Genomic DNA, 18,105 nt, shown 5'->3' on the forward strand with positions numbered 1-18,105 from the left:
TATTTTAATAACACTTACATATATACATGGGTAAATAAACTAGCGCTTGGAAGTAATTAAATGCAAAAATAGTTTTTAAAGAATATTAATGGAATTTCGACTAAATTTAAAATATATTCTTAAGAAATGAAAATGTTATATTGATTTTAACGGGCACCTTTTTGAAGAAATGTTGCTTTGAATATGCAATAATAATTTCTCTATCTACTATAAAAAGTAATTACTTTCACATATACTATATACATATGTACAGTATATCAGTATGTTTTTCTTTCATAATATTTATGCATTATTAGTTTCTCACATTCTGCTTTGTTATATGGTTTCTATGATGAGATCATTGCTATTTTTACAAAACTTATTTTCTGTTTTGTTGTTATTTATTATCAGTCGATTCAAAAGAAGTACTGGTATACACACATATGTACGGCTCGTGTATATAGTATAAATTGGCGCAAATTGAATTTAACTATGTACTTAGAGACTACAAATATATATGTACATATACATATGTATACAAGAGGAAAATTTAGGCAAACCTAAAAATACATAGAATTTGCAGTTTTGAACCAGTGAAAGCTCAAGCAATAAAATAATAAAAAATTAAACCCATTGCATAATTAATATAATAATTTCTCTGTTTGCTTTATTATATAATTCCTATAAAATGTGAATATCATTGCTTTGTTTCACTTCCTATATATTTTGCTATAAAAAATCGCATCAAAATGAAATTGCGAGAGCTATTCTGTAAATATAAACAAAGAACTGCACTTTGCTCGTTTAAACAATTAATCATTGCATTATATTATACATATAATGATTATACAATTCCTCATACCAATACTGAAAACAAATACACACACATTTATATTCATAAATATAATTACAATTTCTTTGTTCTCAATTGAGTCGCAGACAACGTGACGCCAATTAGTTAAATAACCTAATTTACTAATAATTACAACGAAATATGAGTGAAAATTGTTGTTTTTGTTGACTTTGTGGCGCTTGACTGCTAAGCAGAAGAAATATTATTGCTTTAAATGAGTATTCTTAACATCAACGTACGTATGTGTGTGTGAATATCTTGTATATGCTTTGTCTATAATTCAAAAAAGTTCCGACTGATTGCACAATTGAGCAACCCAGATAAAGGTTATCTACTCTGGTTTACATACAAACGTACAAACAAATTACACAAATACATTGCCCTAATGGCACTTCGCCTTATTTACGATTACTGCTTACTCTGTAATTCCAAATGTTAATGTAATTCGGAATGTTGACGTAGTTTGCTGCGTTACGTATTTGAGTAAAGCTTAAAGCTTTGTTTTTTTCGTGCTTTTGAGAACTAAATTTTTTAATATTTTGGAACAAATTTTTTTAATATTTTCGGAACAAAATTTTATATATTTTTTTTACAAAATTGTTTAATAATATTTTTAGTTATTTAATAATTAATTAACATATTACTTATATAATTCTTTTTAAGAAAAAAATATTTTTTCATTCATAAAAATAGAAAGAAATAACATTAAAAATCTTCTATTAATAATATATTTCAAACAAATTTTTATTCTGTCAAAATGAAAATTTAATTATTGACTTGAAACTACATTATTATTATTAGATTATTAAAGTAAGTAAATATAAAAAAAATTAAAAATACCAAGATTTACATAAACTTTTCAACGACAGTAATTTTTTTATTTCTTGAATTTTTTATGTGAAATTTTTCTTTTAAAACAAAAAGTTTTTTACTATAAAAAAATTTATATTATTTTGTCAAATAAAAAATTAAAAAAAAATGATTCGGAAAAAATTTAAAGGAAAAATTAAATGTTGAAGTAATATTTTTGTTTTGTTTTGTTTATTAGCAGTATAGAGTTTGACCTTAAAATTGGTATAATAATTTAAGTAGATAAAAAAAGGAACGAAATATATTTTGAATAAAAAGAATTTCTTATTTTGAATAAAATATAAATATTTTTAAATAAAACATTTCAATTAAATTGAAAATATTAGAAAAATTATATACATATCTCTTATTAAAAAGTATTTTTTTCTTATGTGGAAAAAATATATTATTTTTATAATACTTCAAATAAAATTGAAAAACGATTTTATTCAAACATCGAAAATTTCAATTGAATTTCTAATATAACAGAAATTCAATGGTTTTTCGATATAAATTAAAATATTAAAATATATTCGATATAAAAAAAAATTATTTTAATGAAAATAATGTGTTCATATGCAAATATTTTTTTAATGAAAACATTTTTTTTATTGAAATAATTTTTTCAATGAAAATATGTAACTAATATTGTAAGCTCATTTGATAGTTTTTATTAAAATATATGTATATAAAATATATATATAATCTACATACTTATATATGCAGCTTAATTATTATCGCAATATAAATGTCGAATTATATACCAAGCAAATAAATTTCAAGCTTTTTCACCTCAATTGTTCAGCAATAACTTTATATTCATATCACTAAACGTGTTAATTGGCTAAAACGTGTCTTTACAAATATTTACATTTATACACATGTAAGTATATATAAAAATTATATTAAATTTAACACGTTTTTTTTGTGACATTAGGTGTGCTTTGCGCCATAAGAGTAAATAAAAGGAATTTTTTAATGCTTTTTCTTCATTTAATATTGCAGTTGACGTCTTTACTGTGAATTAAAGTCGATTTTAAAATGTATAAAAAGCAAAAAAAGATAATAACTAATTATAATAATGCAAAAAGTAATAAACAACTCTTTTTTTACATTGCTCATAATATATTTGTGTAGTAAAATGAATACGGAGTTGTTCATTACAGTGAAAATTTAGTTCTATAGCGATGACTCATAGGCTGTGCTCTCTATTTAGCAATATAGCGCCTCGTTTCTCAGTTGATAATATTTTTAAAGAATTATTTAATTTTTATGGAAAAAATCTAGTGATGACTTCAACTATATCATAAATGAGTACCGACTTTAGTCGGATATACACACCGGATGATGCCATTGAACTTTTGGGCTTCTTTCATGCGTCAGATGGCACCCAAATGGAGTAAGGAGTGTGGTTATTCGCGCACACCCTGTAATAAACATTGGCGCTACATCATCCAAGGCTACCAATTATCTGCTATCAGGTGGTAGCAACGAATGAGTCATCTTGCTTACGCATAAAGGCAAAAGAGTGTCCCGATTTTATATATTTTTTCAAGCTATCACTAAAACGAAAAGATCTTTCATACTTTTGAAAACTTTTACATGCCCATACCACTCTTCTCTACATACTAGTACATTATTTACTGTTAAAAGCGGGATAGTCACAAATTCAGCTGTTTCAGTTCTGCGCATGCGGTCTAGCGCTACTCTATAGTATAAAGGACATCAACATGTCAATGTCGATTAAAAAATTGTAAAAATTCAGGCAAAGTTTTTGCAAGAAAATAAAAGTCATCGCGTGCTCGGCCGCGTTGCTATGTACTAGCGGAAGCGCTATCTGTTAAGCTCATTCAAAGCGTTCAGAGTAAATTCAATTACATTTTGTGCAAATATTGAATAAAAACGACAGTAACAGCAGCAATGTTGCAAAAAAGTGTGTGAGAAATGTAAATTATCATAAAGGCTGGTGTCTAAATATTCACTTAAGTAAGTGTCTATTGATTGCTTTGCTACGAAATTTTGCGCTGAACGCAGGAAAATGTGATTTGAGGCCAAATTATCTTTGTTTAAGTGGCAAATGAAGAAGCCGTAAAGGGCTGTATTGATTTTGACATAAGCTTGATAAATTGCTTTGCGAAATTTCGATAATGAGTGGGTCGCAGTAGCGTGCTTATTATGCAAAACACAAATTTTGAAAAATTTAAAACTTATTTATTAATCAATTAGAGCGTTGTTGATTTCTAGTGTAAAAGTTCTCGCACGTGCTGCTCTTTGCTCGTCCGCTAATTTTAGCTTCATTACTTGGGCATGCCATAAAAACAACCGCATTTAGCTGCCAATTGTGGTTAGTTCATTTTTATTGTTTTTTCCTCTTTAGTCGAAATTTGTGTTAGAAATAATTGTTGGCATTATTTAAGCAGCATGTGACGAGGAAACTAAATACCTCGTATGTATTTGTTCAACATAAATAAAAAGTAGTTTTTAGCGAAGGGCACAAGGAATCTCCGTAATACATTATGTATTAGAATTTGATTATAAATAGTCAGAAAATAGGATTTTTAAATTAAAACAATTTTCTTTATTTCTTTTTTTTTAAATCAGTCTTTTTAATACTAACAATGTTTTCTTATGATTTTCCAGTTTAATTTCTGTCTCCAAAAATAATTTTCGGAAAAAAATATTAAATTTGAATAAAAAATACAATATTATTATTTCAAGCTTTTAAAAACAGAAGAGCAAAAAAATATTTCGCTATTATTGAAAAAAAAAACATTTAATTTTTTATTTTTTATTGAATTTTTAATGGGAAAAAATATTTTTATGGAAATTTTTTTTTTTTATATGGAATTGTTTTAATAGATTGAGAAATATTTACGATACTATTTTTTTTTTTGAATTTTGAAATTCTATTAAAATATATTATGTACATAAGCAATTAACACTTTAAAATGACAGTTTTCTCCAATCACTGTTATTTTTCTTTTTTTATTTTCATTATTTTATTATCAACAAATGAAGTTTTAAAATATGTTAAGTTGCCTTTAAATGTTTTCTAAATAGTTTTCTCAATAACAAAAAAATCTGAATTAACAACAGTTTGACCGAAAATGAAAGTAATTGTTGACATAAAAGTAATTGCAGTTTTAGCTTCGTTAAAAGTACAATATTAATATTAATCTATATCATCTATAAAACTCCGTTACTCTTTATTACCGTTACATAAACAGGTGTGTCATATCCAAATTATTAATATTTTTAATTTATAAGTCTTTGCGCTATCTTTCTCGATATGCTGAAGTCAACAAGAAAATCAATCACTTCAAAGCATTAAAAATACGCCCCTAATTATACTTATTGAAATGGCAACATTAAAATTATCAATCAATTTTTCACTTATACTCGAACAAGAAAAGAAATAACGCAAAAATCGCAAAGTTTGCCAGCGTCTCCCTCCCAATGCAACAAATTCGCCGCCAAAATGCAAAGTTTCTCACAATAACATAAAAATCACCTCACTTCATGTTTCAAAGGTGGATTTCGAAGGTCTTTTCGTGCAAAATATGACGCAATGGCAAGATTTACTGTACCCACAAATACTTACATACATACATATAGAATAATGATATTGCTCTAAGTAATCATGTGTGTAGCTTAGTTTCCTTATTTACATTTCGATTTTGTTGTTCTTTTTTGTGCGAAATTTATTTCCACTCACCCAATTGACTGCGCACCGAAAGCTGATTAGTTGAACGCCGCGAATTTCGTAGCAAACACACGACGGCACTGTGTGTCTAGTAAACTTTTTTTTATTTTACACAAAATATTTCGCGCAGTGTAACCAAAACTCAATGCATAAAAACTTACAGCACCGTTATCTGGCAACGCTGAGAAAATGTGCAACACCCATGCCAACATTTGTAGCACAAACCGTAACAACACAACCACAACGACAACAACAAGTAGTGCAAAAACAACAACAAGAAATACAACCGCAATCATATGCCGTTAGCTCACCAAAGCGTTATGCCTTGCCGCCTAATTTCGGGCGATGTTTTGATTGCTTTCACGTGGCAGCTGTGACAAGCTTTGTCCGCAGCAGTACAAGGTCACATGGTACAAGCGCAACGGTAGCCGCAGCAACTGCAACAACAACGAAAACACCAGTTACAACTGCAACAGCAACAGCAGCTGCTGACTCCTTTGCCAGCGCAGAAGCGGCAAATTTTCTCATTACAAATACAACAAAAACAACAAGTGCCAACCAGCAAACACGTGGTGCGAAGGTAACATTAAGTGCAGAAATTTTAAATGTAGCAATTTGCGTAAGTCTTTGATGCTATTTCTTGCTTTTGCTTCAAGTAAAAGGTTTTTGAATTTTCTTACACGCCCACTGTTACGTATACGCAGTGTACTACGCTTTTGAGTAGATATATATAAATAGCTGTGTCGCATTGTCGGCGTCAACAGCTGATTCACTCTAAATATATTTCCTTTGTGTTTTAGTCGCACAAGCCTGGCCGCTTGTTGCTAAGCGCGCTCTGTACGCATATGTCGTTATGTTGTTGGATATGAAAGCTACCAAAAGCTTCAACGCTTTTAGTTTTACTTTAGAAATGAGCTTTTTGTCGTTAGAATTCAAATGCAGCCAAATTTTAAAACTTTCAAATATTTTCTGTGTGCTTTGTGGAGTGATATGAAATTAGTTGGGCATTTGTGCACATTGATAAGCATTTTGATAATGCTTTTTAGGTTGCTGACCCCACTGTACAGCTAACTTGTTTGACTAGACTTGTTATTTGCCAGCTAAAATCCAAAAATAAAAAAATATGAAGACTTATGGTCATGCCCTCACCTTGTTCAAACACTTCTCTGCCTTCATGCTTTATCTTTTAACATTTTATTTATACTTCACGCACGATGTCGACACTGTCGATCACGTGAACAGAAGTTCTCCTATACAAAGTGCTACTAGAAAGCGTGAAAAATGCTATTAATAAACAATAGCGAAAATTTTATGTATTCTGGCGATCTTTTGTATGAATAGACACGTGATCACGTGCTGTCGGCTTGTTTGTCAGTTGAAATGTATGCAAACTAATCAGCAATATTCAAATGTGGGCAAAGCAAACGAGACAAAATTTGAATAAGAAATAATATTTAAATATAATTAATGAATAGGGGCAGCAATTTTTTTTAAATTATTTTTAATTTGGAAATCTTTTTAAATCGAGTAAAGAAGAGATTTAATTATACTCAAAACACTTACATAATAACATACAATAGAAAACAAGGAGTATCAAATAATTCATGTTTTTTATTATTTTTGATCTTATCATATATTCAGTACCAAACAAGGATGTACATTCAATCAATGTATTTGAATATTCTGGTAAACAAATACTATAGCCACAGATTTGAACTATATACACATAGTAATTTTTTTCTAATTTACGGAAACTAGAATTATGTCAGTGGCACGCGTTTGCTTCAAAGCAATGACTGATTTCAAGTGAAAGCTAGCGAAATTGCTAAATTCGTTTACATATTGTACATACATACATATATACTATATACATATTTAATAATATACAAACATACATATTAAATGTAACAATTCATGTAAAGCCGTTAAGCTCATTTTCAATATCCATGGTATTTGCGGATTTTTGGATTTGTTTACCGTTGTGTCTAAAAATATTTTTCGATTCTCGCAACTATGTATTAAGGTTCAGTTCTCTATTGCGGGATTAACAGCTCACAGTTTTAATGGAAAATTGGCAAATTATCTGCCAATTTGTTGGGCAGGTATTTGTTTTTGTGAAAAGTACACTTTGGTTAGAATGATTTTGTGAAAAAATTGGTTTTCAATATGGTTCGTTAAATCATACTTGGCAATGTTATAAAATTATGAGTTTATGAAAAATGTAACTGAAATTATAACGTTATTTAAATATGCGATGCAAAATGGGGGCATAATTCAGTTTTTATATTTTCGGTGCGTAGCATTTCTTACATTTATTGCATACTATTTTGTTAACGTAACGTAACGTTACGTTATGTATGTACTTTACCTTTCTTAATTTTGTTTTATTTAGTTTTTATGTCACTTTAAGTTGTTAATTTTTTTCTGAAGAGAAGCACCCTTTATTTTATTTATTTCATATAAATATTTTTTGTTACGTCTTGTTTATGATATATTAAGTTAAGTTATGTTAGATTGTGATCTACTTCCTGCTGCTTGCTGGCACAAGAGCATAAGATCCCCTACAATTATGTGTTGTTCAAAAATTACTTTATTCAATTTTTGTTTTTACAGAATTCCAACACCAGTTGTAAGAATCCACCATCTAATTCCCTCACAACCTTATCCAAAAAATCATGCCAACAGGTATTATTGGATTTTCGAAGTTATTTGTTTCAAATTGTTTTTGTTGTGCTCGCTGTGTTTGAAGAATTGTCTTGAAGTGGCTTTGTATTGCTTTTGTGTCTCTATAATCATAAGTGCTTAAGTGTTAAGTAATTTTCTGTGCTTAAATCGCTTCTTTAAATATTTGTTGAAAATTTAATAAGCACTTATATAAATGTTGATAAAGTTAAGTTTCTTAGAATAAAAGAATTCCAAGTTTAGAAAATTTGGACATATTCGAAATATTGGAATTTGAATTCAAGATTGATTTCAACCAATATTAAGTAACAATTTTTTGTGTAGAATTTTACATGGTTTTTTCTCAGAATTTTAAATCAACTGATTTCCGTTCTGAAATTTCGGCCTAAGGAAATTTATCTTTTTTTCAATGATTTTCGAAACCATTTTCGAAAGTACGTATACGATTTTGGGTAGTATTCGCATTCATCAAAACTTGGCTGAAATTGATGATTCTTATGATTTTCACTCAAATGTATTATAGAATCACTATTTTTTAATTTTCATAAAATCAGCAATGTTTTTTGCAAGAAAACAAGCATCGCAACTGTCAGCTAATCAGATGTTTTCAGTTACATGTTTGTTGTTGCAACAACGGATCATAGGGCAGTAACACTAATGATTACTTCAATCAAAACATTTTTTTTCTGCACTCTGCACGTGTGTGTTTTATATAATATATTATATGTAACTATATACATAAGTATTTGTAAGATTGAGCGAGACCAGCTCTTCAGGAAGCTACTTATTAGCGAGCTTATCTATGAAGATCAATTTTGTGACTTGTTTTGCATTTGCGAAGGCTCGGCTGACGCACGTGATGAAGTCAGATCTGTGTGCTTGACACTCAACCCAGCTAACTGATTACATATGTATGTAAGATTAGTTCATTATTCGCTTCTAAGTATAGCTTTATTATCAGCATGTGTAGAAATTCATAAATCATAATCCATATCATGTTGTTGTTGTGTCGGCGAAATCGCAATACCTGTGTCTACAAAAACAATTGCGCTATTTAGCGTACCAGAGTCTAGTTTTAAATTAAGCTTCCAATCAAGCGTGTCCGCAGTCAAACGCTGACAAGCAATAGCATAAGTTCGCACTTGTTTAAATCGCACTAATCTTACTGAAATAGTATATACTTAATAACGCAAGATGTCTTTTCGCAAAATACTAAATGATTTTCGTCCTTTTATTTTGCTCTTTTTCGTGCAGTGCGCTTCGTACGTGGACGCCGCTACGATCGTGAACGAACTGCTGGTTTTGGATACCGCCGCGCAAACGACGACAACGACGCCATGTATGCCGACGCTACAGCAATTTGCCGTGGAATTTTACACGGACTTAGGTCTTAGCGAGCGCGTGGGTCTCACTGGCGATGTCAAGGCTTTGGGCGAATGGCGTTTGGAGCGCGCCATTGCATTGGAACCGCAACAGGGCAGCCGCAGGTGGCAAGCCAATGTGCTGTTGCAAACCTGCCGTAACATAAGTTACCGTTATTTCATCTATGTGGAGGACAAGCAAGGGCGCAAGCAGATACGTCGCTGGGAGACACGTTTGCAGCCGCGTGTGCTCAAGCCTGCTGGCGCTGAGGCGACTAATGCCGAGACGCGCGTTGATCATTTTGGTGATGCCGATGGCAGCGGTGAGACACAAGTGAATCGCGGCTGGTTGACCAATGATTGTATAGTGCAATTGAAGTTCGAACGCGAACAAATGTTCCAGGTGCTTGATATTGAGAAATTCGATCCGGCCGATGAGGTGCTGGTGAAGATTTTGCCATTGAATGAGGAAGGCGAACCGACCGAGGCGGGCGTGCATGTTGAGGTCGCGAAATTGAAATATGCGCAAAGTCATTTGCAGCCACAACAAGCTTTCGGTATTGCCTATGAGCGTGGCGACATTGTTGTATTCCATATTACGGCGCCATGTCCTTTGCAGACAGCGTTTGCTATTATTTTCCATACACCCGATCAGCGTGCAGTCGGCAAGGCTGTCATTACAGCCGCACAGTTGGAGGGCAGCGAGGGTGTGCTGGAACTATCCATTACCGAGCCGGTGCCTGAGGCCACCACCGTCATTGCGCGCCTAACACTACCGTACCTGATTGTGAAGCCATTTGCGGACAAGACGCTTGACTTCCGCACCACATACGCGCACTACTGGCCCAAGAGCTGGCCTAACTTGAATGTGGGCCATCGTGGTAATGGACGTAGCTACATTGTTGATCCGCCAGCAGAACGTGAAAATACGATTGCTTCGTTTATGCGCGCTTATGAGAAATTTGCTGACATGATTGAATTAGATGTGCACCTAACGGCCGATGGTGTGCCAGTTATCTACCATGACTTTGGCATGCGCACGGCACCGCAAGGTAAAAACATCACAAAGGCCGAGCAGCTGCAGTATGTGCTGATCAAAGATATAAATTACGAGAAATTGAAGCAGTTACGCGTGTTCGCCATTATCAATGGCAAACCAGTTGAATTTCCATCGCACAATGCCGAGCCACGTGTGGAGCATCGCATTTTCCCCAAACTAGTCGATGTACTGGAAGGTTTGCCCAAGTCATTGGGTATCGATGTGGAGATCAAGTGGCCACAGCGTCGTGCTAGTGGCGCGCCCGAAGCACATCAGACAATCGATAAGAATTTCTTTACGGACCGCGTTCTTGCGACCGTCATCAATCATGGCTGTGGCCGTCCGCTGCTCTTTTCCAGCTTCGATGCGGACATATGCACAATGTTACGCTTCAAGCAAAATCTTTTCCCTGTGATGTTCTTGACTCAAGGTCAAACCAAGAAATGGTCGCCATTTATGGACTTGCGCACACGCACTGTCGAACAGGCTATCAATAATGCGCAAGCTTTCGAGTTGGCTGGCACTGCGCCACATGCTGAGGATCTGTTGAGTGAAGAAGGGGCTCAGCTGTTGCAGAAAGCTCGCGACTTAGGACAGATCTCACTAGTCTGGGGTGATGATTGCAACTCCAAGGAGCGTGTGCAGTACTTTGTGGAGATTGGTGCGACAGCTACATGCTACGATCGCACAGATCTATACATACCAGAGGGCAAGGAGCGCGCCTTTTTCAATTCATCTAGTCTCTTAGCGGAGTTCGAGGAACAGTGCCTGCGCTAAGCGGGTCTGTAGTCGATGGCGGGAGTAGAGAAGTGATAATAGGGTTAAAATAAAACCCTGAAGGGAGGGTAACTTATAAGTGATCGTGGTCGGCTTGCCGATTGGTGCAAAAGGCGGGTGTATATGCCGAGTTTTATAAGGGGGCGATTTGAGTAACGGCATTATTAACTTTTAAAAATACTTAGCTATATTTTTTTATAAAAGATATTCACATAAACACTATATTAATAGAAAAAAACTATAAGTCGTCGCAGTAAAATTTTAACTAATACACACATATACATACTATACCCAAGCAATTGTAATTATAACAACAAACAACATAATTTTATGTTCAAAATGCTAGAAAGAAAAACAAAAAATATGCGTAAAAAATTTTAATTGCAAAAAATATGAAAAATAGTTCCGTTAAAGAAACGAAAATACAACAAAAACTTGGAACTGTTTTTTATTTAAGTCGCCGGTTGCGACTTGCGGTGAACGTTGGTCGCAAAGTGCGCGCATGAAAAAGTTAAAGCGAGAGTATAAGGTACAGTAGCGTTGTATGTGTTGACAGCTAAACGGCAGCACCTATAGCTCGAGCGTCAGCAAGGAACTGTGGTGTGGCGGCGGTGACCCTCCCAAGCAGTAAGTAGCTCTGCCCCTGACACAAATGTAAAGCAACAGCAACAACTCTTGAAACGAAAACAATTGCGAAGTGAGAGTCTGTTTGGGCGAAATACAGGGTCAGCATCACTCGAACACATAGCCCGAGTGTGACTTGAGAGTGTAGCGTGCTATGTATGGACTCATGTACAAATTACTATTTTACCTTATAACTTTGGCAGTTTTTCATTTGAATATTCGCTCTCTTGAAATTTAACAATTACAGTAGCGTAAAAAGATATATTGACGAAAATTTCATATTTTTTGTTTTTAGTTTACAAATATTAATATAAGAATTATTATTATTGTTTTTTCGCAATAGTGCTCATGTAAAATTATACTATTAAGTTTTAATTAGTGATTTAATTTTTAAATTGCCTAAATTTTTTATTTCACATATTGTACAAAAACTGCAAGATTTATAACAACTCCAAGAATTGAGAAAATTTCAATTGGAAACTGTACTATTAGTTAGTGATTTTAACAATTTTAAATAATGTATATTTATTAGACAATTTTAGTATAAAATATCAGTGAATATTTTTCAACTGAAAGACATATTACTTATTACGCTTATGAGAGTCTAGTGGTAATATACCAAACTCGAAATTAGGGAGTTAAAGAATTAGCTGTTGATAAAGTTATTGATGGGATTTATTAGCTAAATCATTATACCCTAAAAGTCTACACGCGCCAAGGAAATTTTGTGTGAAATCAATGTCTACCGAACTCTTTATATGAGTTTATTATAGACTAGTCGTACCAAAGACATGAATCACAAATCTGTTAAAACCATGAAGCTCAAAGCATCTAAAAATCATGGACTCTGAATTCGCATGCTTGAACTAAAACCTGGACTCAATGGACTTAAGATTTTTAAAAATTCTGAATTCAGATATAAAGACATTAGTGAAACTTATAAGAGCGTAAATCCTCTTGCAGTGAGAACTAAAACGGTGACAACTAAAGAGATTTCAGAAAGCAAATAATTATAAATGTATATTACTCAGATTTTGCTTAAAATATGATCTCAAAAAAAGATCTCTTAGCCAATCTTTTCTATAATCATATAATTAGAGCATCGAGTGAAAAGTGAATGCAATTAATAGAGAATTTTACATGAAATTGTAAAACCAGGCAGCTGAGTAACTTTCCTAAAGAAGCTTTAAATAACTATGCAACCATAATCTACAATACTTTCAGACTTGTTTTTACCTTGCGTTATATATTCTATTCGTTAGAATGTAAAACATCGAAAGAGCAAACTTTTAACATATAAACGACTTTTCGCTAAATAATAAATATATTCGATACATAGATGGGAGTTACATTGCTATAAGCAGATAATGGCAACAACCGAGGTTACTCAAAAGACCTTTTTAAGGTACAAAATTACTTGATAAGGGTCCAATACAAAGATCGAAACAAGTAAATAATGTGATTTGGATGGAAACATACCTACTAGTCGAATAGCTGCGATGAAAAAATACCTCAATAATCTGTATCGGTATATGTATGACTGCGAACCTTATCGCTTTTCGATCGAGTAATTAATTACACCAAGGTCACCGAAGATCATACTTATATTGATACGAATAAAATTGCTATAAATATATATATTTTTCGATTAGAGAAGTTACAGATAATTAGGTGCTTTATCTAGAAAGAAAATATATAAATATCTATGTTATTCATCAATGATTTTAGCAACTTATCGCTACACATCCTCAGAAAGAATTTGACCGGTTTATATGGATCAACATTTGAAATAAGCTATTTAATGAATAAGAACGGAGCATTGTCTGATTATATCATATCTAATTATAAAGCGTTGACTGTCAAAATTCAAGTTTGAAGTGACAATTTGACTTCACTGAGGCTTTCTGATTGCTGACAGTTCGAACAAATTTATTTTGCCAATTTCCAGAAAGCGCTAAAATATCTCGGCAGTTATTCAAAATGGCGCTTTCAGCGCTTGTTTCATAGAAAATATACAAATTATTATTCTGTGAAGATAAATTTGTTTTTCACATCTTCTTATTGACAATGCCACTGAGATGACAGTGAGCTTCGTAAGAACATATGAATTTGCGGACATAATCGTGTTCCATTTAGAACTGATTTAAGGTCAACGACCAAGACGTGTGATCTGTTGCTTTCAACTGCTACGTGATTTCGTCCTTCTAAGGGAAAACTAAGTAGATAAGCCTTATGGCGAGTCGATATTTCAGGACCAGGACAAGTATGACAGTAATGACAGTTACCCAACAATAATGAGATACTTAACATTGGTTGCGAAAATAAGTTCACAATATTGTTGTTGTTGCAGAAGCATTGACGAAACGCGAAGAAGACATTTCTTGATAGATGTCTGTACAACAACCTCTACATTTCAGAAGTCACCAATAAAGATAACGGTAAATTGAAAACAATTGATCAATGGAAAATTTTAACGAAATATTTGCCGTAGTGTGAAAAATTTCAACACTTTATTACTATAATGGCATACTTAATTATGTTGAAAAAGTATACAAATGCATAAAATTTATAAGAAGCTAAAGAAATAGAAGGAAAAGAGGAAACAAAGTACAAAAAGAGAAAACGTGGATGAAAATCTTGAATAATGAGATTGAAGTAAACGAAATAGTTTAGATAATATAATATGAGATAGATAGACTATCTTAAACAGGTCTTTTTAGTCAAATGATGTTTATATACTAATATTTCAGTTTATTTTTGTTTAAAGGTCTTTGTAAATACATGGTTTCGTTTTTAGAATTAATGATTTCCAAAACAAAATATTTTTTTTTTAATTCTTTATAATTTTGCGTTTGAGTTTTTGAGTTCTCCAAAAAAAAAGGGCTAACTGCACCTTGATGCAATTATATGAGTTTCTGTCTGTAGCACTCACACACAATCAAGGAATTTTACTATTTAAAAATTGATTTATTTTTTCAAATATTCCGGTCAGTAAAAATGTATTTAAATTGACAAGTATATACGAATAGATTGTGAAATACCTACAACATCAACAAGCATGAACAAAGAAGTTTTAATAGATAATTTGACACAACGAAGAAATATTGAACTACTCAAAACATTTTCTGGTTTTCATATGTTACCAAAATATAAACGTTTTTTGTAATTTGATATTGTATGTTTATGAGTGGAGTTATTTAATGTAGTTTAAGAAAAGTGCTCCTCCTTGACTTATAATTTTATTAATGCTTTGTATAAAACCTGTGTGATATTATATTTAGTAAAATTTATACATTTATTTATAATAAAATTATAGCGATCGAAACCTTAAAATACATGCTAGGAAATTTTTTTAATTTCTAAAGTAATTGACAATAAATAAGCAAAGCTTAAAATAATATATGTGAAAAACATTAATTTTTATTACTGTGATTACTTTACAAATGTGTGAAATATATGGTATATATATAAAAAAAATATATATGTATATATAATATAATATATAAAATATTTACAATTTTCAAACACAACGAGCCTACGACAATATTCAATAAATTGTTTTCAATAAAAATTTTATGACAAAGAGCTTATTAGAACGAATTTAAATTACTTAAATTACAGAATATTTTCTATAAAATGCACAGTGATGACGAATAATGCACAATAATCATTTGAAAATAAGATCACTTTATTAAAAATGTAAATTATACACTTGCATTTTGAAGTACCTATAGTAGCTCAATCTAATTACATATCTTAGATAATATTGAAACAATAATTAAACTCGCGAAATCCTATATTGGTGCAAAATAGCAAAGGTGAAATAATTTTAGTGAAAATGTGAAGCGCGTAATAGATTAACTCTTCAAAAGCCCTTGTGTCATAATTAGAGCAAAATCGGCTTATATATAGTTCAAAAATTTTATTGTTAAAAGAATGAAAAGGGATTACGAGCTTGAAATATGTGTATCAATGAATATGCTACATCATGTATCTATATCAGTTAAAATGGTTATATTAAAATGTTTAAATATTGTTATAATAAAAGTAAATTATATTATTTATTAAAAGCGTTTGAAAAAACTGCTCAAAATGTATGTACCTGTAAAAGAAAGAAGCTTTATGAGATGAAAGAGCAGTGCTCACAAAAATTATGAAACAAATATTCAAATAAATAAAAATGTCAAAAGTAGTCAGCATTGTTTTATTTTTAACCAAGCAGATAGCCTTACAAACGTTGACCTTACCGGTAGTAGGTTCAGTAATGTTTAGCAAAGAATATGATAAACACACGTGTCCATTCCTATTAGAATCGGATGTATCCAAATGAAGCGGACCCGAATTAAATGACTGTCGACAATTGTTAGCGCAGCATCCTTCCCAAAACAAAACGACAATAAAGGTCGCCTTTGATGCCGGTTAAGTTCCACTAAAAGGCGAGGGGTTGAGCTTAACTTTTTTCAACAACTATGATTTTGGGGAAGTCGACAACAATGCGTCAGTCAATGCATTGATACACGAGTGCAACCAAATTATTCTCCAGACGGGCTTCCTAATGCAGTGGCTGCTTTAGATGGACAATACTTTGAATAATACTAAGGTTTTTTTAAACAAAAATATGTATACAGAGTTATATTTTTATGATTTTACAGCCCGATTTTAAAAACCTCATATTTTTTACCCTTAGTTTTATTACGGAGTTACAATGGCGTCAAATTTGTAAAACCCTTAATTTGTTGCATGCATTTTTAGAAATAGGTGAAGCAGCTCGTCCAAACATCTAGTAAAGTAATATTGTACATATTTAATGGAAGTTTGACCCAGTTTGTAGTTTATTAGCTGATGGATTTGGATGGAGCATGAGTGTCGAGTAGCGACCGTTATTAGGAAAATATAAATAAATTTTTTGTTGTAAATCTGAAATGCGTCGTTTTCATACGACTGATAAAATGGTCGATCTAAAATTAGGTAGATAATCTTGCTACCTCGTTTTATCGTTGCGTTTAAACCCTTTGGTGCCCTCAATTAACTACTTACATCTGTTATGATTTTTGTAGACAGGTATTCTTGGTTTGGTACCAGATGAATTCCAAGTGTTCTTTATCTTTATAACATTTTCCTTATTTTCTTCGAGTTTGCAGCTGCGGCAAATATTGTTATAGGGCAAGCACACACAGTTTTAACACGTGTTCTTCAAATGGCCAATACCCCTTTATTGTAGCTGTAAGTCTGTATATACTTTTCCTGGACCTTTTTAATAAGTCTTTAGTTTTTCCTTGTCATACATAGGGCATATCTGCTTCGTTATGTTGCTTTTGGTTATATACTATTCCCATCTGTTTGGAGATATTTGTTCAAATTGTGAACAGCGCTCTCTCTTAATCGCGATCAATAGAGCTCCACAGCTCTTCTCTATGCCTAGTACTTCCGTTTAGAAGATGTTAGCTGAGCTTGGTAGACGGATAGAGACAGAGATGTCAAGATTCATGACGTCTGAGTTACTTTAATCACAATTCAATTTCCCATTTAAGTTACGTATGGTTATTTCCAATTTTTTGCATGAAAGAGTGATGTCGTGATAAAATATCGCAGAGTAAATGTTCAACAGACAGCCTAGTAAAGGTAATCATGTCCAAATATTACAAATCAGTCCCATAAAAAAATTAATACAAACATACACCCAACAGCTGGATCGCCTTTGCAGCGAGTCGACGCTATAAAACTTGTTTACATTAATTAAGCAGCCTATATTACACTTTGCATTAGTTCATATTTCACGATTAACAATAAACAGGGAGGTGTGAATGTCAAAAGCAAGCGAAAGCGAAATGAAAGATAAGCATAAAACAAAACAAAAAATAAAATCTTTTCATTTCCAAGTAAAGGTACTTTTTTGAATAGCCCTTTTTTGACAGATCACGCGTGAGTCGTGTCAAGCTGTCATGTTATTTTGGTTCTATAAAGAATGAGCATGCTGTTCGGAACACGATTACTCATCTTGAGAGCCAGCAGCATCATTCATTATTTGATAATATTCGCAGCAACTCGGACTGACGTATGGAACAAATTGGCGCATTTTACTTTGAGATCGTAAACTGAAAGCGTACAAAATACAGCTTGTGCAAGAACTGAAGCCGCTCGACCTTCCCAAGCGATATCGCTTCGCTCTATGGGCTCTTGTAAAGTTCCAAGAAGATCCGACATAAACAAGCAAACTTGGCGCCTTTGGGACAAAGAG

The 18,105-nt window shown here is 32.4% G+C and overlaps 1 protein-coding gene across 6 annotated transcripts in view; it reads left to right on the forward strand.

Annotated features, from left to right (window-relative positions):
* Positions 1 to 16,059, forward strand: part of LOC106616280 (glycerophosphocholine phosphodiesterase GPCPD1) — a 31,238-nt gene extending 15,179 nt beyond the window's left edge. For 2 of the 6 annotated variants that reach the window (XM_014232863.3, XM_014232861.3), the window contains exons 2-3: positions 7,998 to 8,069; positions 9,321 to 16,059. In XM_014232863.3, coding sequence (XP_014088338.1) covers positions 7,998 to 8,069; positions 9,321 to 11,243 — 1,995 coding nt within the window. In that variant the 3' untranslated portion in view covers positions 11,244 to 16,059. Of the gene's footprint in view, positions 1 to 5,514; positions 5,965 to 7,997; positions 8,070 to 9,320 lie in introns of those variants that run through there. The other 4 variants (XM_014232864.3, XM_070112013.1, XM_014232859.3 and 1 more) reach the window with 3 other exon arrangements.
* Positions 16,060 to 18,105: the final 2,046 nt, after the last annotated feature.

The sequence above is a fragment of the Bactrocera oleae genome, chromosome 6 (genome assembly GCF_042242935.1).
Source record: "Bactrocera oleae isolate idBacOlea1 chromosome 6, idBacOlea1, whole genome shotgun sequence".
NCBI classification, from domain to species: domain Eukaryota; kingdom Metazoa; phylum Arthropoda; class Insecta; order Diptera; family Tephritidae; genus Bactrocera; species Bactrocera oleae.